The sequence below is a fragment of the Rissa tridactyla genome, unplaced genomic scaffold (genome assembly GCF_028500815.1).
Source record: "Rissa tridactyla isolate bRisTri1 unplaced genomic scaffold, bRisTri1.patW.cur.20221130 scaffold_689, whole genome shotgun sequence".
Taxonomy (NCBI): Eukaryota; Metazoa; Chordata; class Aves; order Charadriiformes; family Laridae; genus Rissa; species Rissa tridactyla.
This window is the reverse complement of record NW_026529901.1, coordinates 5,604-30,320: the sequence shown is the minus strand read 5'-3', so window position 1 is coordinate 30,320 and position 24,717 is coordinate 5,604. Positions and strand designations below refer to the sequence as shown.

At 68.9% G+C, this 24,717-nt stretch overlaps 4 protein-coding genes across 5 annotated transcripts; 1 reads left to right on the top strand and 3 right to left on the bottom strand.

Moving 5' to 3' along the window:
• Positions 1 to 242: 242 nt before the first annotated feature.
• On the bottom strand, positions 243 to 5,768 carry ARFIP2 (ADP ribosylation factor interacting protein 2). Its single transcript, XM_054187730.1, is given in 10 exon segments — positions 243 to 421; positions 690 to 864; positions 953 to 969; positions 971 to 1,111; positions 1,694 to 1,885; positions 1,887 to 1,916; positions 2,049 to 2,164; positions 4,869 to 4,977; positions 5,095 to 5,202; positions 5,548 to 5,768. Coding segments are annotated over 10 exon segments (1,110 nt in total). The 5' UTR covers positions 5,614 to 5,768; the 3' UTR covers positions 243 to 265.
• Positions 5,769 to 7,098: 1,330 nt separating this feature from the next.
• Positions 7,099 to 8,862, top strand: TIMM10B (translocase of inner mitochondrial membrane 10B). Of its 2 annotated transcripts, none has more exons than XM_054187728.1 (3): positions 7,099 to 7,227; positions 8,038 to 8,133; positions 8,212 to 8,862. In XM_054187728.1, the coding sequence occupies exons 2-3, from the start codon at positions 8,068 to 8,070 to the stop codon at positions 8,452 to 8,454; spliced, it is 309 nt and encodes a 102-aa protein (XP_054043703.1). In that variant the 5' UTR covers positions 7,099 to 7,227; positions 8,038 to 8,067; the 3' UTR covers positions 8,455 to 8,862. The 2 variants fall into 2 exon arrangements, with proteins under 2 accessions (XP_054043703.1, XP_054043702.1); XM_054187727.1 differs by having other exon boundaries at positions 7,105 to 7,214.
• Positions 8,863 to 16,692: 7,830 nt separating this feature from the next.
• On the bottom strand, positions 16,693 to 19,680 carry CCKBR (cholecystokinin B receptor). The gene is made up of 5 exons (XM_054187729.1): positions 19,518 to 19,680; positions 17,972 to 18,223; positions 17,614 to 17,878; positions 17,352 to 17,479; positions 16,693 to 17,207 (listed from the first exon to the last, which is right to left on the bottom strand). The coding sequence occupies exons 1-5, from the start codon at positions 19,678 to 19,680 to the stop codon at positions 16,693 to 16,695; spliced, it is 1,323 nt and encodes a 440-aa protein (XP_054043704.1).
• A 444-nt stretch (positions 19,681 to 20,124) lies between these two features.
• On the bottom strand, positions 20,125 to 24,463 carry CNGA4 (cyclic nucleotide gated channel subunit alpha 4). The gene is made up of 7 exons (XM_054187726.1): positions 24,351 to 24,463; positions 24,032 to 24,142; positions 23,815 to 23,921; positions 22,532 to 23,527; positions 22,084 to 22,438; positions 21,552 to 21,987; positions 20,125 to 20,169 (listed from the first exon to the last, which is right to left on the bottom strand). Exons 1-7 carry the CDS (start codon positions 24,461 to 24,463, stop codon positions 20,125 to 20,127), a joined length of 2,163 nt encoding a protein of 720 aa, XP_054043701.1.
• Between the last annotated feature and the right edge of the window lie 254 nt (positions 24,464 to 24,717).

Sequence of the window (24,717 nt, the reverse complement as noted above, 5' to 3'; positions counted from 1 at the left end):
AGAGCTGCGGAGTGTCCCCCCCCCACCCCAAAGTGTGCGGCGGGGGCTGGGGCGCGCGGCCCAGCGAGGGGGGCAGGGGGGACGCCGGGGGGGTCTGTGCCTGCCCCGAAGCGGGATGCGGAGCCCCAGAGCGGGACCAGGGCCGCGCTCGCAGCCGCCCGCTCCCCCCCCCCCCCAGCGCAGCCCCGGGTCAGAATTGAGGTCCGTGGTGCACCCCCGCCGGAGCTGGCGGGGGCGGCAGGGGTTGGGGGGGCAGGGGGGGGGCTCACTGCTCCTCCAGCCAGGAGGGCTTCTCAGCACCGGGGGTCTTCAGCTTGATGTTGAACTGCTTGAGGGTCTGCTCCAGCTGCTGCTGGTTCCCGGCGAAGTAGGCGGAGATGGCGTTGTGGAAGAGCAGCAGCTGCTTGTGCATCACCTTGATCTGGGGAGAATATGGGGGGGGGCAGGGGTGGAAATCAGATGCTGGCAGCCCCCCCCCCACCCCGGGAGCTCGCCCACCTTCTCCCAGCTTCCCAGGCTGGGTGCTCCCCTGCCCGGGCTCCGGCTGCCCACCCAAAAAGAGGGAGTTTAGGCAGGCGGCCGCAAGGCGGCAGGGCCAAGGGATGCGGCGAGTGCACGGCCAACTCCCCCCCCCTCCCTCCCAGCACTGCGCCCCACGGCCCCGTCCCAGCCCCGCAGCCCTCCCCCACCTTGTTCTCCTCCAAGAACTTGAGCTTGATGGCCACATCTGCACGCAGCTTCTCGTACTTGTCCTTGTGGCTCTGGAACTGGCTCTGGGCGGCGTCCAGCCGGCACAGGGTGCTGGCGTCGCGGGGGCCCATGCTCAGCTCCTCCAGGTCCGTGCGGTACGCGTCGTACTCCAGCCTGCGCGGGGGACGGCCGGTTGTCACGGCCAGGCCGGGGCGCCGCCGTGCCCCCGGGGACGCCCGTCGGTACCCAAGCGCCCTCCTACCTGGCCGTCTCGTACTGTCTTGACCGTCATGAGCGTGTCCTCCATGGTCTTGTTCACCAGCGTGTTGATGCTGGAGACAAAGAAGTTGACGGCGCCCAGGAGCGTCTCTCCGTTCTTGCAGAGCAGCTTCTGCGTTTCCGCGTTGTAACCGAACTCCTCCTGGGAGGGGAGGAGGAGAAATCAGGGTCCGAACCGGCAACGTGCCCAGAGCCGGCCCACCTGCCCCGAGGAGGTGCTGGGACACCACGGCCCTCCGCACCCTCCCTGCCCGCTGCCCTCGCCGAGCACGGTTATCCCAGCCTTCTCCCGCGTCCCCGGGCGCATCCGGGGTGCTGCAGCGCAGGGAGCCGCCCCGGCTGTGCCACGGAGCCTGAGGCCGGTTTGGGTCTGGGCTCTCCTTCCCCCCGGCACACAGGGCGGAGGCGAGGCACACGCCGCTGCCAGCGGGCACGCAGGGAGGAGACCTTCAGACAAGAGGAAACGGCCTCAAGTTGTGCCAGGGGAGGTTTAGGATGGATATTAGGAGAAATTTCTTCACTGAAAGGGTTGTCAAGCCTTGGCCCAGGCTGCCCAGGGCAGGGGTGGAGTCGCCATCCCTGGAGGGATTTACAAGCCGGGCAGACGTGGTGCTGAGAGACATGGGGTAGTGGTGGGTTTGTCAGTGTTGGGTTGATGGTTGGATTCGATGGTCTGGAAGGTCCCTTCCAACCTGGACCATTCAACAATTCTACGATTCGGTACCTGCAGCTCGGGGGACTTCTGGCTGAGGTCGGCGAAGGCGTCCCCCAGGGCGTGCTGCGTCTGCACCAGGCTGTAGAAGTGGTTGGTGAGGGCCCGCGCCAGCTGCAGCACGCACTCGTACTTGCGCTTCGTCTCCCGCAGCAGCTCAATCTGCGTCTCCAGCTCCAGGTCCACGGTGCGGGAGCCCCGGCCCGAACCGCTCCGAGATCAGCTGCTTGGTGCACTGCCGGGGCGAGGGAGAGGCGTCAGCGCCCCGGGGAGCTGCCCCCACGGATTCTGCGGGGAGGCTCCCGGGGACATCCTCCACCTCCCGCTGCTCCGTCGCTCCTGGCACGGGCCCGGATCCTCGGCTCACCTTGTATGTGTTGATGCCCCACTTCTTGACAATATCAAACTTCTCCACGGCGATGCCACGGACGACTTCTTCTCCTCCGACGGCCGGGCCGGCGTGGGGCTGGTGCAGCCCGGAGCCTGGAACAGACACAGCCCCGCGCGGCGCCAGCTCAGCAAGGCGGCAGTGCTCGCAGAGGGCACAGCCCGGCCGCTTGCCCAAAAGCCCCGCTTGCCTTCGCAGGAGGGCTCGGGGCCCTGCCAGGGGCGCAGGACCCCCGCAGGGCCGCGTTGCGGCTCCGCAAAGCCCAGGCACAACAGACGCGTGGTCTGGGCAGCACCCGGCTCTGCCCTGCCTGGGAAGCTGCCACCGCACCCGCTCAGCGCCGGGCACCTCGCGGCTCTGCCCCGCTGCAGCGAGGGGATGAGCCGGCGGCGTTCCGGGCTCCAGGAGGTCTCGCGGTGCTGCGTGCCGGCTAACCGGTGTCCCGACCCGGCGCCCGCGCAAGGAACCCTCTCCTGCGAGCCCTTCCAGAGGGTCCCACGCAAGGCCCTGGCAGTGCTGGCAGGCAACCCCGCAGAAGGCACCGAGCCCAGCCTGGCCCCGTGGCTGCCTCGCCGCCAGTCCCGCTCCCACCGACGGGGCCCCGGCACCTCCGGTGCTGCACCGCGCTCCTCGCCGCCCTCAGCGGCCTCCTCGCTGAGTGGGACAGAGAAGGCGACGGCAGCGCCCGGGGGGAGCACAGGTGTGGGCTCCTGGCTGCAGGAGTGATGTCCCACAGCCGGGCACCGCCCGGGTCTCACCCCTGAGCCACCCGGGACCCCGGCAGCGCCGTTCTCTCCCCCCAGCACCGGGACCGAGACCCCCGTTGCAGCCGCTGGGGCAGGCGAGTGCCGGCAGCTCTTCCTCCGGCGGCAGCGGGCTCGCCGCCCCCCACAGCGGTGGCCGTGTCCGGCTGCAGCCACGTGTCCATGGAGGTGCCCCCAAGGGACCCCAGTGCTAACCAGGCGCCCCAAGCTGGGGCGAGGGGCCCAGCCCGGGCTGGGGGGGCCGTGGAGCCCCATCTAGGGGCCGGGCGGGCGCAGTACCTGCTGAAGCACCAGCCTGGTTGGCCATCCTGCTGGCGGCAGATGCGCTGGGGGAGACGGATGGTCCTCGGGGTGGGTGAGGTTGGACAAGACAGCCTGGAAATGGAGGGGCTGGCGGGCGTGAGCAGAGAGGGGCAGGAGGAGACGGGGCGGTGGGACGGGCACGGGGGTGGGGGGGGGGGGCAGACGGCCAGGACGGAGGATGAGTGTGCGGGCGGGACGGCAGCAGGGGAGAGCAACGGGAGCAGATGAGTGTGAGATGAAATCAGAAGACACGGCTGGCGGACAGACAGACACCTCCCGCACCGGGTGCTCCCTCCCCGCTCCCTCCGTCCCCGCAGCCAGGCTCGCTGTGCCCCGTGAACTGATGTGGCAGAGACACGGCGATGGCAAACACGGCACACGCCTCCTCCTGCCACCCGCTCGTGCTGCTCTCGGCCTCAGTAGGCTGGGAGCAAACGTTGCCGTCCCCTCTGCCTGCGCAAACCCCTCACTCCAGCGCAGCACGGAGTGGCCGGGGGCGAGAAGCCGTCTGCTGCGGGGGCCAGAGTCGGGGGCCGGAGACTTGTGCGAAGCGGGACCACGAGGGACAGAGGGCGAGAGATGCGGCTGTGCCAGAGCCGCCCCGGCAGTGCCGGATTGGCCCAGCCCAGCAGCACCGATGCTTATGGCGGACCTGCTGGGCCACCGCTGCCCGGGCAGAGCTCCTGGGGGTGCAGGGGACCCAGGACACCGGCAGCTGTGACCCGCTGTCACAGCACCCGCAGCCCCAGGACCCGCCCTGAGCAACGAGGAGAGGAAATAGGAGAGCGTGTGACTCACAGCCCCCCTGCCCCGTCCCTCTGCGGGCAGCCATCCCTGCCTCCTCACGGCACAACCGGCACCGGCGCATCCCCAGAGCTCCCCAGGGCCAGAGGGGGGACACCGCAGCCTTTCCCTGCCACCGGAGGAATCATAGACTGTGTTGGGTTGGAATGGGGTTTAAATGCCATCCAGTCCCACCCCCCTGCAGTAAGCGGGGACATCTTCAACTAGATCAGGTTGCTCAGAGCCTCATGAAGCCCGGCCTTGAATGTCTCCAGGGATGGGGCCTCCACCACCTCTCTGGGCAACCTGGGCCAGTGTCTCACCACCCTCAGCGTAAAGAGCTTCTTCCTTCGCCTTGGGAAGGACCCAAGAGCTGCTGCGCCCCCGCGCAGTGTGAAGCCCAGGCACCTCGCGGTGCCCCACGCGACCCGACGGGCTCCCCACAGCAGGAGGGAGACCCCCACGCGGCAAGTGGGGAGAGCGCCCGCAGCCCAGCCCTCCTGCGAGGCACCACCTGCGGGGAGCCTGGAGGAGGGGGAGGGGGTAGCGGCCCCTCCACCCCCCAGCAACCCCTCCGCAGAGCCCCAGCCCACCAGGGAAGAGGGGAAGGGAGCCACCGTGCCGAGGAGGAAGGTGTTGCACCGAGCGGCCGAGGCTCGAGACAGAGCTCCTGCCCGCGCGCGACCCGCTGCGAGGCCCGGCCGGGGTCCAGCCCTCCCTGCCTGGCACCGCCGCAGCCCGTGCCCCCGCAGAGGGACCAGGCTCCCGGGCCCTGCAGCTCGAGCTGCCTTCCCACAGGCTCCCGCAGCCTGGCGAGCTGTGCCCTCCGTCCCGTGACAGAGCCTCTCCCCTCCCACCTCTGCGTCGCAGGAGGCGCAGCACCGTCCTCGGCTTCCCCCGCCGCCGCCCCAGCCCCGGCCGCACGAGCCTGCGCCGCAGCCCGCCCTACCTTTGATGGTGCTGGTGGGGATGATGCCTTCAGCCGTGCCCCCGTAGCCGCCAGAGACGATGCTGGTCTCATTGAGGTTGGGCCCCGACACCATCACCTGCTGCAGGTCCTGGAGCAGAGGGAGGAACGCTGGGGCGCAGGGCTGGGGACGGCACGGCCCGCCCCACACAGCCCGCAAAACAGCGCCCGGGGTCCGTCACGTCCCCACCCGGCCCCAGCCACAAACCTGCTCCAAGCCGTCGTCCTCCGGCAGGCTGCCCGTGTCCCCGTTGCTGCTGATGGGGATCTCCATGGTGGCGGCTTTGCTCATGATCCCGTCCGACATCCTCAGGGCCTGCGAGGACACGGACGCTGCTGTGAGACCGGGCACCAAGCAGGGACGGAGACCACCCCCCTGCGGCCGGGGCCCTGGGGCTTCACCTGGCCGGGGACCCCCAGCTTCCCGAGCCAGGCCAAGGCTGGGGCTGAGCTCCCGACGGCAGGGAGCAGGCAGGGGATGGGGGGAGCTGGTCCCGCCTGCCCTGGGGCCTCCTGCACCACTGCCCTCCACAGCACGGCATTGTCGTAGAATCGCGTTGGTCAGAAGAGGCTTTTAAGATCACCAAGTCCAACTGTTAATTCCGCGCTGCCAGTTACGCACTGACCCACGTCCCTCAGCACCACGTCTGCATTCACCCACCTCCCTGGGCAGCCTGCTCCAGTGCTTGACGACCCTTTTGGGGAAGAAGTTTTTCCTCATATCCATCCTAAACCTCCCCTGGCACAACTTGAGGCCGTTTCCTCTTGTCCTGTCACCTGTTCCTTGGGAGAAGAGACCGACCCCCCACTGGCTACCCCCTCCTTTCAGGGAGTTGCAGAGAGCAAGAAGGTCTCCCCTCAGCCTCCCTTTCTCCAGGCTGAACACCCCCAGCTCCCTCAGCCGCTCCTCACAAGACTTGTGCTCCAGACCCCTCACCAGCTCCGGTGCCCTTCTCTGGACACGCTCCAGCACCTCAACATCTTTCCTGTAGTGAGGGGCCCAAGACTGGATGCGGCACTCGAGGTGGGGCCTCCCCAGTGCCAAGTACAGGGGGACCATCACTGCCCCAGTCCTGCTGGCCACGCTGTTCCTGACACAGGCCAGGATGCTGTTGGCCACCTGGGCACACTGCTGGCTCATATTCAGCTGCTGTCGACCAACACCCCCCAGGTCCTTTTCCCCCGGGCAGCTCTCCAGCCACTCTGCCCCCAGCCTGGAGCGTCCATGGGGTTGGGGTGACCCAAGAGGAGGACCCGGCACTTGGCCTTGTTGAACCTCACGCCACTGGCCTTGTCCCATCCATCCAGCCTGGCCAGGTCCCTCTGCAGAGCCGTCCCACCCTCAAGGAGATCCACACTCCTGCCCAGCTCGGTGTCCTCTGCAAACCTGATCCCCTCCTTCGGGTCGCGCTGAAGACATTCAAGCCTCCCCTCGGGACGCGCCGCCCCGGCCCTGCCCGCAGCCACCCGGCTCCCAGAACGCTCCCGGTGGAGCCGCACGTCCCGGGGGAGCTGCGCCAGCCCCAACTCACAACCCCGGAGCGCGGCCGGCGCCTTCCCCCCCGCCCCTCGGCGCTCACGGTTTGGCAGGAGAAGGGGGTCCCGGCCCCGCGTGGACCCCGCGGCGCCGCAGCGGCCGTTGTGCCCCGGCAGGGCGACAGACCCTGCCCGGGACAAGCGGGGCTCTGCAGCGGAGCCGCTGCTGGCCCACAGCCCGGAGCCACGTCCGCAGCGCGGGGGGAGCGGCGGGGCCCCGCGGCGCCCAGACCGGTCCGAGCACATTCCAACGGCCGGAACCCGCCCTGCCCCGTTACCTGCGGGGCATGACCCGCTCACCGGGGGGCGGCCGGCAAAGCCCGGCACCGCCTGCCCGGGCCCCCGAGCGAGGGGGCCGCCTCCCCGCAGCCCCGACGGGCCGCGTCCCCCCGCCCGTCCCGCGGTGTCCTCGGGGATCGGCCGTCCCGGTCCGTCCCCGGCCCCGCGGCGGGGGCGGCTGCCCCGCGAGCCGGGCTCACCCGCCCGGTCCCCGCCCGGTCCGTCCCCGCCCGGTCCGTCCCCGCCGCCCACCTCCGCCGCCGGCGCCGCGGGCCCCCCGCCCGGCGTGGGCCGCCCCCGCTCCGCCTCGGCCCGGGACACGCCGGAAGCGCGTCACGCCGCCGGCGGGAGTCGCGGCCGGACGTGGCGTCACTCGGCAGCGCCGGGCGGAAGTGACGTTCCTTTCCCACCGGAAGCGCCTCTGCAGCGCGCGGGCCGCCCCGCCGAGGGCGGCAGGACCGGGCCGGGCCCGGGATGGACCCGGCGGCGGAGCACCAGCAGCAGCTTCGCAGCGTGAGCGCGGCCGGTGCGGGGCGGGAGGGCCGGTAACGGGGGGACGGGCGTCGGGGGTCCCGGAGGAAGCTGAGTGCCGGGGGGACAGGGGCTCCCCGCGGGTATCAGGGGGTCCTGGGGGCTGCTGGGGAGCCCCGGGGGTTGTCAGGGGCTGCTGAGGAGTCCCGGGGGGGGCGTCCAGGGTGCCGGGGGGTGTTGGGGAGCCCCGGGGGGTGTTGGGGAGCCCCGGGGGGTTGTCAGGGGGTACCGGGGGGTCCCGGTTGCCGGGGGGTGTCAGAGGCTCCCGGGGGGATGCTGTGTGCTGGGGGGTGTTGGGGGAGGGGCAGGGGGTTCTGGGGGCTGCTAAGGGGGTCTCGGGGGGTGTCAGGGGGTGCTGGGGGTGTCCGGGAGAAACCCGGTTGCCAGGGGGTGTCAGGGGGTCCCGGAGGGTGCTGTTTGCCGGCGAGTATCAGGGGTGTCAGGGGGTGCCGGATCCCAGGGGGGGCCGGGGGATGTCAGGGGCTCTCAGGGAGTCCCGGAGGGGGTCCTGGTTGTCTGGGAGGTGTCGGGGGGTCCCGGGGAGTGTCAGGGGGTCCTGGTAGTGCCAAGGGGCGTCAGGGGGTCCTGGTGGATGCTGTGTGTCGGGGGCCCCCGGGGAGTCCCAGGGGGGTCCTGGTTGCCGACAGATGTTGAGTGCTGGGGGGTGCCAGGGGGTGCCGGGGGATGCTGAGTGCCCGGGGGTGTCTGGGGCTCCCACAGGGTCCCAGGGGGTCTCAGGGGTACTAGGGGGTCCTGGTGCCGCAGTGGGGCTGGGGTGAATGTCCACCGGCATTGCCTCTTCTAGCTGCGGGATTTCCTGCTGGTCTACAACCGGATGACCGAGCTCTGCTTCCGGCACTGCGTTTCTAACCTCAACTACCGGCTGCTCACCGGGAGCGAGGTGAGGCCCCGGGCTGCAGGAGCCCCGGCCTGGGGATCCCAGGGAGCCCCTGGCCGCACTGACCCTCCCGTCCCGCAGGAGCAGTGCCTGGATGGTTGCGCCGGGAAGCTGGTCCATGCCAACCACCGCCTGATGCGCGCCTACGTGGCGCTGATGCCCTCCATCATGCAGCGCCGCGTCGCCGACTACGAGGCCAGCGTGGCATCCACGGGCCAGGGACCGGCCCTGGATGGGGCTGGGGGAGCTGGACCCGCTCCCGACCCGCCGGCGGCTCCGGGCCCTGGTGGACCCTCGCAAGGGGCTCCAGGCAGCGGCACGTAGCACGGCTGAACCCGCTGTCCTGAGCCTTCGAGGGGGGCTGCGGGACGGAGCTGGCCCCGCGTTACCCATGGGAGAAGGAACGTCTCGGTGCTGCAGCGCGGCCCGGGCCCCTGCACGCTGCCAGTCCTCCTGGTGTGGGGCAGCAGATCCCCTCGGTTCCGAGATCCAGCCTTGCGGGTCTGCGTCCTCCGGTGTGTTGGCGCCAGGAGCCTCCCGGCACTGGCTGAGTCTGTTCCGTGCTGGCGGGGGGCACGGGGGACACCGAGACAGAAATGGCCGTGCCTGCCTGTCTGGCCCACCTGAACTCTGTCCCGACAGCCCTGGCGCTGGGCTTCCCTGCTCCACGCCTGGGGTGCTGGTACTTCTAGGAAACGGTTTCCTGGCGCTAATAAAACATCTCTTTGTTAACGTCTTGCTAACGGGCCGTGAGGGTGAGTAGGGCCCTGGCGTTGCTGGTCCCTCCTGTCGGAGCACCCTGCAGGGGCACGGGCCGCTCTCCCCGGCGCTGAGGGTTGGCATCGCTGGTTCCGGGGACCCTTTTCTCCCCACTGTGTCTGGCGGCATCGGAACAGGCTGCGGGTCACAGCTTTGCAGGGACGAGCCCGTCCTCGGGGAGTGGAACCATCCCCCAGGCCTGGCCCCGGGCGCGGCGTGGGGCGGGCGGTGGTGGCTGAACCCGGGAGCTTGGGAGAGGGGCCGGCAGAGGGCAGGGATGTGGCTGGGGCTGGGGAAGGAGCGAGGGCGAGGAGAGCCCCACAGACAGGGCGAGTCTTGGCCGACTCTGTGGTCACGTTTGCTTCCAAACGCCACGATTTGGACTGTGGTGGTTCCTTGGAAAGCTGCTTTACAGCCCAGAGCTCTGGGAAAGGCCAAAATCAAGAGAGCGGGTGGCATTCTCCGTTCTGCTTCTCCTTCAAGCTCTCAGAAGTGCTGAGGAAGAGGGACCTGGGTACAGACCGTCTCTTTCCTTCCTCCAGTTAAGTCTTCCATCAGCCCAGACCTTCTCCTCCGTGACGAGGATCCGGCGAGCTGTACGGAGTCACCTGGGAAAAGGTCAGGTGCAGACCCCAGCCTGGAGCAGCCGCCCCAGGGCAGGAGCACCAACCCTGTCCGGAATCCTGCGGACGCTGCCCCGGTGCTCGGGGACAGGCCTCGGGGCGCAGCCGGTGCCGTGTACCCCACGCGGTCACCCACGCCCTGACGTTAAAACGCTGCCGCAGCCTGCGGGCTCCGTGCGGGGGTGACCCATGGCTGCTCCCCACGGCAGAGACCCGGCTCCGGCTGCCCAGTGTGGCCGGTCCCGGCAACCGAGGGCAGAGCTGGCCATCGTGTGCCCCGGGGACTTGCAGCCCCCTCCGGGTTGGCCTGTTTTGGGATGTGGGACGGCTGGCGAGGCACCCGCGGATGGCAAACCCGGCTGGGCCGTGGCCATGGCCAGCTGCGAGCCGTGCCATCGGCGAGGGTCAGTCCCACTGCCGGCGGTGACTGGCCCCCGGAGCCGTGCGTGGCGGGGGTGGGGGGTGCCCAGCTGACGACAAAACAAGGTCCCCGGGCACCGGGGGGACACGGGCAGGTCGGCAGCTGGGAGGTGCTGGGAGAGGGACCGCTTTTCCCCGTGGGAGGACGTGGTCAGGGGAGGCACCAGAGACCCTGGGGGGGGGGGTCAGCGCTGCTCAGCCTGGGCACGAGTGGTCGGGCTTGGCTGCGGAGTGGGGGGAGGAAGCCTGTTCCCAGCCCCGAGGTAGCCAACGCGGGTAATCGAGGTTCTGAGCTGTGCCGCTGGTGGTGGGGAGGGAGATCCCCAGGGGACGGCGGCTGTTTCGGTGACAGGTCGGTGTTCGGTGAGCGGGGGGGGGGAGTAGTCAAACAGCAACCCGAGTGCCCAAGCGCCGGGAGAAGGAGGGGAGGCAGCAGCGGGGGACGCACCAGGGCACCCCCACGGTCCCCTCTCGAACCGGGAGAGGCGCGGAGCGGCAGCAGGGGTGGCCGAAGGGCGGGAGCACGTTGCGAGACACTCGAGTCTGTCGGCTTCAAAGAAGTGTGATGTGCTGGCAGATGCTGAACGCCCTTCCCAGCTCCTTGTCCCTTCCCAGCTCCTTGTCCCTTCCCAGCTCCTTGTCCCAGCTCCTCGTCCTTCCCAGCTCCTCGTCCTTCCCTGCTCACCCCGAACCCACAGCTTCACTGTTAAAGAAACTGAAACGAATCTCACAAGTTTCTGCTGTCCGAAAAATTGCCTCCTGGTCAACTTTAACGTGGCCGTTCCTCGGCTGTGGGAAAGGGACCTTCTGCGGCACCAGCTACGGCTACCGCTGGCCACCGCTGTCCCCTGCTTGTGGTGTGGGACACACGGCCGCTGGCCCCGCGGCTGCCCGTCAGTCACTCAAAGATTTATCTGCAGCACCTTTTCTCCTAAAATTTATGGATTCAAGTGCTCCAGGCTCTCCAGTGATGATTTATTCTGGGCTGCCTGGCGGCTCCAGCGTCCGCCTCCCAAACCCGGCCCCCCCGTTAACCAGGCGGCTTCTCCCCCTGCGTCTGCAGCCGCCGTGCGCAGCAAACGCCGGCTCCTTCCCCGGGCGCGGGACGGCTCCGGCAGACGGGTGGTGCCGAGCCGTCAGCCGGGAGAGAAACGCCGCTGTCTTTAATAGCGATCGCGTCGTTTTCCTCGCGCACGTGCGCTAATTTTGATCCACGTAATTGCTCCTAATCGGATTACGGACAAAAGCCGTGGCAAGCCCCTCTGCGTCACCGGGGAGCGTGAGCCGGGCGCGGGGGCAGAATCCTCGTTGTGACCCGGTGGTTCGAGGGGCGGCGACAGAGGAGAAGACCCTCGGGGTGTCTCGTCGTTGTGGGTCGTGGGCTCACGGCGCAGCTCCAGGTGCCAGAAATTCCTCTCCCGGAGGTGCCCGTTGGCCGCCCCTGCCAAGCCATCACGGCAGAGCCGCTGCCGGTGCTGCCTTTCCCCGGCTGCTCCCCTCCTCCGCAGCCTGAGCCCCCCCCAGCCCCTCAGCCCAGCCGCGTCTCGGTGCTGCTCCACCTGCGGCACAGCCGGTGTCTCGGACGCTGCCCGTGGGCTGACGTGGCGCTGGGCAGCTTCGGGCCCCGCTGCTGAGACACGGATCCGAGGATCTCGTCGGCGTTGGACCCGATCCCTCGTGTGCCCCAGCGCTGGCTCCGCTCTGAGATGTTGCGTTCCAGCTGGGGACCTGCAAAGCTGTCGGCACAGAACCCCAGACTGGCCGGGGTGGGAAGGGACCTCTGGAGATCACCCAGTCCCACCCCCTGCCAGAGCAAGGTCACCCAGAGCAGGTGGCACAGGAACGCGTCCAGGCGGGTTTGGAATGTCTCCAGAGACGGAGACTCCACCACCTCTCTGGGCAGCCTGTGCCAGGGCTCTGCCACCCTCACAGGAAAGAAGTTCCTCCCCATGTTTAGGTGGAACTTCCTATGCTCAAGTTTGTGCCCTTTACCCCTTGTCCTGTCACTGGGCACCACTGAAAAGAGCCTGGCCCCATCACAGAATCACAGAATGGTTTGGGTGGGAAGGGACCTCAAAGCCCACCCAGTGCGACCCCCTGCCCTGGGCAGGGACACCTCCCACCAGCCCAGGTCACTCCAAGCCCCGGCCAACCTGGCCTTGAACCCCTCCAGGGATGGGGCAGCCACAGCTTCTCTGGGCAACCTGGGCCAGGGGCTCACCGCCCTCACAGCCAAGAATTTCTGCCCGAGATCTCAGCTCAGTCTCCCCTCTTGCAGTGGAAAACCCTTCCCCGTCGTCTCATGGCTCGTTCTGGGCTGCCAGCGCACGTTGCTCGTTCATACTGAGCTTCTCGTCCACCAGCACCCCCAAGTCCTTCCCCCCAGTGCTGCTCTCCATCCATTCTCCACCCAGCCTGGATTTGTGCTTGGGATTGCCCCGACCCACACGCAGGACCCTGCACTTGTCCTGGTTGAACTTCATGAGGTTCACACAGACCCACCTCTCCAGCCTGTCCAGGTCCCTCTGGATGGCATCCCTTCCCTCCAGCGTGCCGACCACACCACACAGCTTGGTGTCATCAACAAACCGGCTGAGGGTGCACTCAATCCCCAGATCTGTGTCGCCAACAGCCCTGATCTCAGCACCGACCCTTGAGGAACACCACTATCGCTGCACGTCACTCGGACATTGAGCTGTTGACCACAACTCTGAGTGCGGCCATCCAGCCAGTTCCTTATCCACCGAGTGGTCCGTCCGTCAAATCCATGGCTCCAATGTAGAGACCAGGATGTTGTGCGGGACAGTGTCAAACGCCTTGCACAACTCCAGGTAGATAATGTCAGTTGCTCTTCCCTTATCCACCAGCGCTGTAACACCATCCCAGAAGGCCACCACATTTGTCAGACATGATTTGCCCTTGGTGGGCTGTCATCAGTCGCCTCCTTATTTCCCATGTCTTTCCTCAGTCTTCTTTTTGGAAAATGGGGGTGATGTATCCCCTTTTCCGGTTAGTGGGAACTTCACCAGCCTGCCACGACTTCTCAAATACGATGGATAGTGACTGGGCAACTTCATCTGCCGGCTCCCTCAGGACCCGTGGATGAACCTCATCAGGTCCCCTGGGCTGGTGCATCTTCACGTTCCTCAGTTGGGTTCGACCCTGGTCTTCTCCTACAGTGCGCGGTTTTCCTCATTCCCCCAGCCCCTGCCTTTGCCCTGCGCCCGGGGTGGCGTGCTCAGAGCCCTTACCGCTGAGGACCGAGGCAGAAAAGTCATTGGGTACCTCAGCCTTCTCCTTGTCCCGGGTGACCAGCTCTCCCGTTCCCTTCCTGAGTGGGCCCACGTTTTCCCCAGTCTTCCTTTTGGCCCGGCCATACCTAGAGAAGCTTTTCGTGTTGCCCTTGACACCCCTGGCCAGATTTAACTCCGCCTAGGTTCTAGCTTTCCTAACCTGCTCCCTGGCTGCCCGGACCACTTCTCTGCATTCCTCCCAGGCTACCTGCCCCTGCTTCCGCCCTCTGTAGGCCTCCTCCTTCTGTCTGAGCTTGTCTGGGAGCTCCTCTTCATCCCTGCAGCCTCCTGGCGGTTTTGCTGGACTTCCTCTTTGTCGGGATGCAGGTGATCCTTGACTATTAACCAGCTTTCTTGGGCTCCTCTTCCCTCCAGGGCTTTATCCCACGGGACTCTGCCAAACAGATCCCCGAAGAGCCCAAAGTCTGCTCTCCTGAAGTCCAGTGCTTGCCCTCCTTGCTGCCCTAAGGATCTCAAACGCCACCACCTCATGATCACCGCAGCCAAAGCTGCTCTTGACCTTCACATTCCCCACCAGCCCCTCCATGTTGGTGAGAACAAGGTCCGGCATGGCTCCTCTCCTTGCTGGCTCCTCTATCACTTGGAGAAGGAAGCGATCATTGGCACATTCCAGGAACCTCCTGCATTGCTTATGCCCTGCTGTGCTCTCCCTCACACAGGTATCGGGGTGGTTGAAATCCCCCATGAGGACCAGAGCTTGTGAACATGAAGCTGCTCCTGTCAGTCTATGGAGGGCCTCATCTGCTTCGTCTTCCTGGTCAGATGGCCTGTAGCAGACCCCCACTGTAACGTCACCTCTGCCTGCTCTCTCTTTAATCCTGACCCATAAGCTCTCGGTTGGCTCCTCATCCATCCCCAGGTGGAGCTCCAGGAGCCCCAGTCATAGAGGACGACACCCCCCCCCCCTCCATGTCTACCCTGCCCATCCTTCCTGAAGAGCCTGTATCCCTCCATTCCAACACTCCAGTCATAGGAGCCATCCTGCCACATCGCCGTGATGTGATCATCACGTCATTGACCATCGCCAACAGGATCAAAGACCAAGTGCCCTTGGACACAATGGAGATGGAGTCCCCTTGGGGAACGGTGGGAGATGGAGTGTCGTTGGGGAACTGTGGGAGATGGAGTCCCCTTGGGGAATGGTGGGAGATGGAGTGTCATTGGGGAACTCTGGGAGATGGAGTCTCTGTGGGAATTGTGGGAGATGGAGTCTCCTTGGGAACTGTGGGAGATGGAGTGTCGTTGGGAACTGTGGGAGATGGAGTCCCCTTGGGGAACGGTGGGAGATGGAGTCTCCTTGGGAACTGTGGGAGATGGAGTGTTTTTGGGGAACTGTGGGAGATGGAGTCCCCTTAGGGAACTGTGGGAGATGGAGTGTCGTTGGGAACTGTGGGAGATGGAGTCTTGTTGGGGAACTGTGGGAGACGGAGTGTCGATGGGAACTGTGGGAGATGGAGTGTCATTGGGGAACTGTGGGAGATGGAGTCCCCTTGGGGAACAGTGGGAGATGTAGTCTTTGTGGGAACTGCGGGAGATGGAATCTCCTTGGGAACTGTGGGAGATGGAGTGTCGTTGGGGAACTGTGGGAAATGGAGTCTCTGTGGGAACTGTGGGAGATGTAGTGTCGTTGGGAACTGTGGGAGATGTAGTGTCGTTGGGGAACTGTGGGAGATGGAGTCTCGTTGGGGAACTCTGGGAGATGGAGTCTTTGTGGGAACTGTGGGAGATGGAGTCCCCTTGGGGAACGGTGGGAGATGGAGTCTCCTTGGGAACTGTGGGAGATGGAGTGTTGTTCGGGAACTGTGGGAGATGGAGTCCCCTTGGGGAACCGTGGGAGATGTAGTCTTTGTGGGAACTGCGGGAGATGGAATCTGCTTGGGAACTGTGGGAGATGGAGTGTCGTTGGGGAACGGTGGGAGATGGAGTGTCTCTGTGGGAATTGTGGGAGATGGAGTCTCCTTGGGAACTGTGGGAGATGGAGTCTCGTTGGGGAACGGTGGGAGATGGAGTCTCTGTGGGAACTGTGGGAGATGGAGTGTCGTTGGGAACTGTGGGAGATGGAGTCTCTGTGGGAATGGTGGGAGATGGAGTGTTATTGGGGAATTGTGGGAGATGGAGTCTCCTTGGGAACTGTGGGAGATGGAGTGTCGTTGGGAACTGTGGGAGATGGAGTCTCTGTGGGAATGGTGGGAGATGGAGTGTTATTGGGGAATTGTGGGAGATGGAGTCTCCTTGGGAACTGTGGGAGATGGAGTGTCGTTGGGAACTGTGGGAGATGGAGTGTTGTTGGGGAACTGTGGGAGATGGAGTCTCTGTGGGAACTGTGGGAGATGGAGTCCCCTTGGGGAATGGTGGGAGATGGAGTGTCGTTGGGGAACTCTGGGAGATGGAGTCTCCTTGGGAACTGTGGGAGATGGAGTCTTGTTGGGGAGCTGTGGGAGACGGAGTGTCGTTGGGGAACGGTGGGAGATGGAGTCTCTGTGGGAACTGTGGGAGATGGATTGTCGATGGGAACTCTGGGAGATGGAGTCCCTTTGGGGAGCTGTGGGAGATGGAGTGTGTTGGGGATCTGTGGGAGATGGAGTCTCTGTGGGAACTGTAGGAGATGGAGTGTCGTTGTGGAACTGTAGGAGATGGAGTCCCTTTGGGTTCCTGCCCCCGCTGTGTGTGGTGTCACTACCCCTGCGGTTCTGTCCCTGCACCCAGTGCCCGTGGCGGCTGCCGTTGTGTTCAGGGTGTGTGTGTGTGTGTGTGTGTGTGCACGTGTGTCTGCCCGGTCCCGGTGGCACGGTGTGGTTGGATTCACCGGGGAGGTTCCCCAGACACGGCATCACCCGCTGCCCGGGAACCACCAGCTGCAGATCCGTTGCGGTGCCGTACGGTGCCAGTGCTGCGCAGGTGTTGTTCCGTGCCGTGCTGGTGTGGAGCCCGGCGGGGTGTCCCGGACGGGGCTGTCCCCACTCCCTTCCGTTCCTCCAGCCGCTGCCCGGAGGGGTTCGGGGATCCCCACAGCGGAGGGGCCCGGCCCCACGGCCCCGAGCGGTGCCACCCCCACCGTCCTGCCTGGCTCTGGCCCCGCAGACCCCCCGGTGCCGGGCCGAGCACGGTGGGAAGCATCGGGGCAGGCGGGCGACGGCGGGCGCAGGGCGAGTTTATTGCGGCCGGAGCCGGGGAGCGGCGTAGGGAGACCCCGGGCTGGGCTGGGGGCACCGCGATCCCCCCACCCCCCTGCCCGACCCCGGGGGGAGCCCCTGCCCCGCGTCCCTGCCCCCCGCCCAGCCGGGGCACGGCGGCGCCTGGAGCTGGAGGTCCCGGGGTTTGCTGGGGGTCCTGGGGCAGAGGGTCGGGGGGCTCCTGGGGGGTGCTGCAGGCTGGGGGTGCTGTACCAGGCGTGGGGGGGGGTGGGTGGAGGGGAGGGCGGCAGGGCGGGCGGGGGCTCGGGGGGCTCAGGGGGGCCCGAGGCTGCTGACGGTGGTGTAGCTGAACTTGGAGAGCGAGGTGTTGGCGGCGGCCACCTCCTCCTCGGGCGGGCGGCGGGGGCAGGCGCGGCGGCAGCCGGCGCAGGTGGCCAGGAAGGCCTTGCGGAAGCGGCGGTTCATGAAGCAGTAGATGAGGGGGTTGGCGCAGGCGGAGGTGTAGGAGAGGAGGTGGATGAAGGAGATGGGGGTCCCCGAGAGCGCCCGCTGGGCCGCCCGGGGGGCGAAGGCGCGCCAGGTGTTGGCGGTGAAGATGGGCAGCCAGCAGAGGAAGAACATGGCCACGATGACCACCAGCATGCGGATGACGCGGCGCTTGGCCACCAGCTTCGCCTCCGAGCTGTTGATGCGGGCCCGCTCCTGCTGCGCCCCCGCCGCGCCCAACGCCCGCAGCTCCAGCGCGCCCCCCGGCCGGGAGAGCTGCAGGTAGCAGCCGTCCCCTTCGTCGCAGGCGGGCGCCGGCTCCCCGCCGCCGTTGCGCTGGGCTGTGGGGCGGAGGGGACGCCGTCACGGACGCGGCACCGCGGGAGCCCGCGGCAGCCCGAGAGCAGCCTCCGCGGGGCGTCGGGACGGGCCGCGGCGCAGGGAGGGGTCCCCAGGGAATGCCCCACGCCGGCCCGGCCCCTCACCTCCAGCCTCCCCCTTGATGTCCAGCTCGAAGCGGATGCCGCGGTAGAGCTCGCGGGAGATGAGCCCGTACGCCACGATCATCACCACGCCCGGGATGAAGAAGAGGACGAGGAGCAGCAGCACGTACCTGGAAGACGCAGCGCCCGTCGCTCGGCGGCCCCCTCGCCAGCCCGGTTGCAGCGACGGGGCCGGCGGTCGGACGGCGTCCCCCTTCCTCGTGCCGGGGGGGCGGGCGGGGGCGCCGGAGCCGGGGACACTCACCAGGCCTGCCGGACCTGCTCGCTGGGCCAGTCGTGGGTGCACTGGCTGAGGGGCGGGCGGGCGCCGCGGGCGGGCAGGGCGCGCGTGGTGCTGTAGACGGCGTAGGGCAGCATGAGCAGCGCCGAGAAGAGCCAGGTGCTGGCGATGACCCGGCAGGCGTGCGAGCGCGTCTGCCAGACGCGGGACTGCAGCGGGTTGCAGATGGCACTGTACCGCTCGATGGCGATGGCCACCAGGCTGAAGGTGGACACCGAGACGGAGACGCCTGCGGGCAGCGAGGGTCAGCGCCCACGGCACGGCGCGGCGCGGCACGGCACGGCACGGTGCCTCCCCCCCCCTGCCTGCCGCCCCCTCGTACCCATGAGGTAGGCCATGAGCTTGCAGACGGCCTCTCCGAAGACGAAGGTGCCCATGAGGTTGGGGACGAGGGTGAAGGGCATGCAGCAGAGCGCCAGCATCAGGTCGCTGAGCGCCAGGGAGAGCAGGAAGGAGTTGGTGACGGTGCGCAGGCGGCGGTTCAGCAGCAGCACGGCCACCACCAGGGCGTTCCCGCAGACGCTCAGCAGGAAGATCAGCGCGTACAGCAGGACGCGCACCGTCAGGTCCAGGTCTGCGGGTGGCAGGGTCACGGGAAGCCACGGCGGCACCACGGCGGCACCCCGGCACGGGTGGGTGGCATGGACGAAGTGATGCCCCCCCGGCAGGGCACCGTGGCACGAGAGGGCAGCATGGCCGAGGAGATGCCCCCTGCACCCCAGTGGCACCCTGGCACAGGGGGGCAACGTGGCCAAGCACCGTGCGGGCACCTGGGCTCTGGCGGGCTCCAGCCATGGCCGGGTGGCTCGGTGGGGAGCTGGGAGCCAGTTGCCCGGATTCCCTCCGTGTGGCTGCCACCGCAGCAGATAAGAGACCAGGATGCCCCGGCTGCCACTGTCATGGACATGGCACCGGGATGCCCTGGCTGCCACCACAGCGGATGAGGGACCAGGATGCCCCGGTTGCCACCAGCTCAGCCCTGCAGACATGCCACCGGCTGGGCCGGGCTCCAGCACTGGAGTACCGGGTGCCAGGCAGGTGCTGGGGCTGGAGCTGCGGTGCTGCCCCGTCCTGCCCATCGCCGGGCCGAGTCCTCGGCCGTGCCGGTGGGACGTGGCTGCCCGTGGACCCCGGTACCCGCACCCCTGTGCCCCCGCACCCCCGAGCCCCCGCCGCTCTGGGACGTGACTGGGGCTCCCCATCTCCGGGAGCTGAACAGCAGCCGGTGCCGGTGCCGCAGCTGCATCTCGCCGAGCCCCGGCGCGGGGGGGTGGGATGGGGGTCCCGGGGACCCTCCACCTTCCCGCTGCTCCCCCCGGCCAGAGCCCCGCGTCCCCCCGCCCCGGGCTGAGGCCAGCTTAGACCCCTCAGCCCTGCCGGGCTCCCACCGGCACCGTCCCCGTCCCGCGGTGCCCCAGCCCGGAGTGCGGGAGCGGGAGCGGGGACCGGGGCTGGGGAGAGCGGCCGGCGGGACGGGATGGGATGGGACGGGACGGGACGGGACGGGGGGCACAGGGGGGATACGGGCGGGTACGGGGGGTGCTGTGGCTGCAGCGGGGACGCAGGGCGGGCTGAATGAGATGCACCGGGAGACACGGCGGTGTGCGCCGGGAGGCACCGGGCGGGCGGACGGGGAGCACCGGGAGGCACCGGGGCGGGCGGGTGCACCGGGGGACTCGGCGGGACCAACCAGGGGGAACCGGGATCACTGCGGGAGGAACCGGGGGGCACCGGGGGACTCGGCGGGGTGCAGCGGCACTGCCCGGCGGTCCCGGTGCCGGTTCCCGGGGCACGGGAGACACGGCGGGACGAACGGCGGCGGGCGGGCGGGCGGGGGTCCCTCCCGTCCCCCTCCCCCCCGATCTCACCTTTGGGTGCCGGGGGCCCGCGGAGGCCCCGGCGGAGGAGGTCGCAAGCGGAGCCGTTGCCGGCGGCGCCGGTGCCGGTGGCGGGGCCGGTGCCGGTGGCGGAGCCGTTCCCGGGGCGGCAAAGCAGCTCCTGCAGCGACTCGTTGAGGCGCCGGGGGTCCATGGCGCCGGCGGGGCTCCCGTCAGAGCCCCCCCGCGCCCATGGCGGCGGCCCCGGGAGGAGACACCGGGAAGATGCTCCGCTCCGCTCCGCTCCGGAGCCGCCGGGAGAGTGAACGGGGGCGGCGCCGGCGGAGGGCGGGCCGGGGGCGGGGGGCGGCGGCGGGAGCGGGGGGGGGGGCTTGGGGGGGTTGCGGCGGGAGCGGGGGATGCAGGGGACGGGGCTGGCGGGGGCGGGGGCGCCGGGGGCGCCGGGGGGACCGGGGAGCGGGCGGCGAAAGGAGCCGGCGGGGGCGGGGGGGTCGGGGGGCTCGGGGGGGGGGTGTCGCACGGTGCTGGCCAGGGGTGTCCGCACGGCAGCGCCCTGGAGCTCCTGGGGCAGCGGCGGCTGTCACCGGGGGGCTGTCACCGGGGGGGGTGTCAGCGGGGGGCTGTCACCGGGGGGCTGTCACCGAGCGGTGCCGGCACCCGTGGCTGCTCTCCGCGGGTGCCCCTGGGGGCGGCACCGGGGCTGGGGGACACGAGCTGCCCCCCGACCCCCCTCTGGTCCCCTCCCGGTACCCGCCGCCGCTTCTCCGGGAGCCTCCGGCCCCCCCGCGCCGCCCCCGCCCCGGCACAGCCCGGTGCTGCCTCTGCCCCCCCTCACCCTGCCCCTGTCCCTGCCCCTGTCCCTGTCCCTCTCTGCTCCATCCCTGCACGGGGGGACAAACCCGGGCTGGGGATGGAGGGACGGAGAGCAGCCCTGAGAGAAGGGCTTGGGGGTGCTGGGGGGCGGAAAAGCCGGCCGTGAGCCGGCACCGTGCGCTGGGGCAACCCAGAAACCCCCCCGCAGCCTGGGCTGCATCCCCAGCAGCGTGGGCAGCAGGGCGAGGGGGGGGATTCTGCCCCTCTGCTCCGCTCGGGGGAGACCCCCCTGCAGTGCTGCCTCCAGCTCTGGGGCCTCAGCACAGGAGAGACACGGAGCTGTTGGAGCGGGGCCAGAGGAGGCCCCGGAGATGCTGGGAGGGCTGGAGCCCCTCTGCTGGGAGGACGGGCTGAGAGAGCTGGGGGGGTTCAGCCTGGAGAAGAGAAGGCTCCGGGGAGACCTTGGAGTCCCTTCCAGTCCCTCAAGGGGCTCCAGGAAAGCTGGGGAGGGACTCTGGATGAGGGAGGGGAGCCATGGGACGAGGGGGAAGGGGTTTCCACTGCAAGAGGGGAGACTGAGCTGAGATCTCGGGCAGAAATTCTTGGCTGTGAGGGCGGTGAGCCCCTGGCCCAGGTTGCCCAGAGAAGCTGTGGCTGCCCCATCCCTGGAGGGGTTCAAGGCCAGGTTGGCCGGGGCTTGGAGCAAGCTGGGCTGGTGGGAGGTGTCCCTGCCCAGGGCAGGGGAGTGGAATGAGATGATCTTTAAGGTCCCTTCCCACCCAAACCCCTCCATGATTCCATGGTCCTGGCCCCATCCCATCCCATCCCATCCCATCCCATCCTATCATGTCCCAGTTCAGGAACAACCCACCGTATCTTAGCAACGGCTGTCAATGTTACCCAGCAATGGTTGTCACAGTCACCCCGTGGCTGTTGTCACTGCTCTCCCCCCCCAGGGAACCCTCAGCGCCGGGGGCCTGGGCCCCCCATGCCCCGCACCCCATGGGGACCCTGTGCCTTGCTGGGACCCTGCGCCCTGGGGGGACCCTGCACCCTGGGGGGACCTGGTGTCCTGATGGGACCCTGCCCCCCTGCGGGATCCTGCACCCCACTGGGACCCCACTCCCTTGGGGGACCCCGCACCCCACTGGGACCCTGTGCCCTGGGGGGACCCTGTGCCCTGGGGGGATCTTGTGCCCTGGTGGGACCCTGCACCCCACTGGGACCATGTGCCCTGGTGGGACCCTGCACCCTGGTGGGACCCTGTGACCTGGGGGTACCTTGTGCCCCACTGGGACCCTGTATCCCACTGGGACCTTGCACACTGATGGGACCCTGCACCCTGGTGGGACCTTGCACCCCGCTGAGACCCTGCACCCTGGTGGGACCCCATCCTCCAGCAGGACGTGGTCCTAAGGTAGGACCCCGTGGCACTGTGGGACCCTGCACCCTGCTGGGACCCTGCACCCTGCTGAGACCCTGCGCCCTGGGGGGTCCCGGCACCCTGGGGGGACCTTGTGTCCTGCTGGGACCCTGCACACCGATGGGACCCTGTGCCCCGGTGGGACCTTGTGCACCAGGGGGACCCTGCGCCCTGGTAGGACCCTGCACCCCAGTGGGACCCCATCCTCCAGCAGGACCTTGTCCCCGGGAAGGACCCTGTGGCATCGTGGGACCTTGCACCCCGCTGGGACCCTGCACCTCGGGGAGACCCAGCGCCCTGGCGGAACTTTGTGCCCCGGTGGGATCCTGTGCCTTGTCAGGCCCCGTTGCCCTGTCCCGCCGCGGCCGCCGCCGGAGCCGCCCCTCGAGGCGCTGGACGCGCAACTCCAGCTTGAAGGCGCCGGACTCCAGCTGCGCCAGCAGCCGTGCCGCCCGCCTCTGCAGCTCCTCCAGGGCCCGCTCCAGGCCCTGCACCCGCCGCTCGGCCTCCGCCGCCGCCGCCTCCGCCGCCGCCTCGGCGTGCACGTCCAGCTTGCCCATGCTGAGCAGCAGCTGGCGGCCCTTGGCCTCCATCATGGCCCGGGCGCTGGGGAACTCGGCCAGCACCTCCGCCAAGTCCTCCTTGGAGAGGCAGAAGAGGTCGGAGTAGCCAATGCTCATGATGTTGGCCGTGCGCCGGTTCCCCGAGGTGTTCCCTGGGGGGACGGGGGGGCCGCCGTGATGCCAGGGCTGAGGTGGGAGGGGGGAGGGGGCCGGTGGGCGCCGCGGCGGCGGGGCGGCGGTCTCACCTTTGATGTTGATGAGGCTGATCTCCCCGAAGTAGAGCCCCTCGCCCAGGACGGCGAGCTGCGTGACGCCGTCCTCGGCCAGCACGGCCAGCCGGCCCTCGCGGACAAAGTACATCTCGCGCCCCACGTCGCCGCGGCGGCAGACGAACTCGCCGGGGCCGAAGACCTGGGGGCGCAGGCGCAGCACCAGCTGCCGCAGGACGCCCCGCTCCCAGCTCTGGAAGAGGCCGACGCGGCGCAAGGCCGGCAGGTGGACGCCGGCCGCCACCTCGGCCCGCAGCCCCCGCGGCAGGTGCCGCAGCACCGCCCGCTCCGCCGGCAGCTTGCGCTGCGCCCGCAGGTGCTGGTGCCAGCTGGCCACCCGTCGCGCCAGCCGGTCCCCCGCCCCCCGCGAGCGCAGGTAGCGCCGCACTGGCTCCGGGTCGGGGTAGAAGACGGCGTCGGCCGCGTTCATGTTGGAGATGACGGAGCCGATGCTGCCCGTGATGGTGGCGAAGCCCAGCACGGCCAGGAGGAAGCCGGCGGTGACGAAGAGGAACTCCTCCTCGCGCCGCGGCTCCGGCGTGTCGCCCACGGTGGCCAGGACGAGGGTGGAGAAGTAGAAGCTGTGGAGGTACTGCCGCAGCGGGCGGGCGAAGCCGGGGCGGCTGGCGTTGGGGCAGACCCAAGCGTCGGTGCCCAGCCCCAGCCGGGCCGAGAGGGCGAAGTAGAGGCAACCATACCAGTGGATGGCCACGAAGACGTAGAGCATCAGCTTGGCCACGCGGAAGGCGTTGGGGTGACCCGTGCGCGTCTCCCGGCGGTCGAAGGCCTCGAAGAGCCGCGGCGCCCGCAGGCAGCGGTTGGCGCGCACTGCCGGCGCCGCCGGCCCCAGGCGCAGGTAGAGCAGGTCGGTGGGCAGCACCGCCGCCACGTCCCAGGGGAAGCACCAGGAGCGCAGGTAGCGCCGCCGGATGCGGCCGCGGTCCCGCACCAGGATTCCATCCTCCAGGAAGGCTGGGGGCGGAGGGTCAGGACCGGCCCTGTGCCGGGGGGAAGCCCTGGAGAGGGGGGTGCTGTGCCCAGGAGGGACGCTGGGGACGGGGATGAGGGATGGGGGACCACCACTGATTGGGATGAGGAATGGGGGACCACCACCAGTGGGGACGAGGGATGGGGGACCGCCATGGATGGGGACGAGGGATGGGGGATCACCACGGATGGGGACATGGATGGGGTCACACCGTCAGGGTGTGTCGGGACGTGTTGGGGTGCGTCGGGGCGCGTCGGGGCGCGTCACGCACCAGTGTGGAGGCGCACGGCCATGTCCAGCAGGTAGAACGCATCGCTGAGAGCGTCCAGGCCGAGCCACAGCCCCGCGTGCTGCTCCTGCAGGGCCGGGAAGCAGGACCTGCCGGCGTCACCGTGGCTGGGACTGTGCTGGGGGGGGGGAAACAGCATCCCCACCCCCACCCCGCCATGTCCCCCCCGCGGCCCCCCCTCCGGCGCCCGCTCCGGCACCTGCAGACGATGACGATCCAGTTGTAGAGGACGGGCAGCGCCATGACGCTGATCCACCAGTAATACCAGTCTCCGGAGGGGTCCAGCGTCCAGCTGCGGGGGGTGGCGGCGCTGCCGGGGGGAGGCAGAGGGACCTCAGGCTGTGCCACCCCCCCCCCTCCCGCCAGCCCCACACCGGGCCCTGCTGCCGGTGGCTCCGCGGCACAGCCGGACCCTCGCCGTGGCACTGGGTGCTCCGCACCACGGCACCGAGGGGGGTCCCCGCCACCCGCTCCCCCCCCCCCCCAGGCCCCGTGGCAGGGAGTCATGGCGCACTCACCCTCCGGCGTGGCCGGTGTCGGTGCCAGGCTTGGCCGTGGCGATAAGCCCGGTGGCACCGCGCAGCTGCGGCCGAACCCAGCGCTGGGACAGCCGGGAGCTGAGGCCGTGCATCCTGCACCACGGGCAGGGGTCCAGCACCCTCCCCGGCACCCTCCCCGGCACCCTGTAGGTGCTGCAACCCCGGCCGCCGGCACCGAGCGAGTTCCCTCGGTGGGACCCGGCCACGTGGCTCTGCCAGCACCGGCCGCATCCTGGCAACGCGGGGCTCCCCCGGGGCATGCGCCAGCCCCTGGGACACGGGGCTGGCAGGTAGCCACGCCGGCCCACGCTGGGATGGTGGTCCTGCAGGCAGCCACGCTGGCACG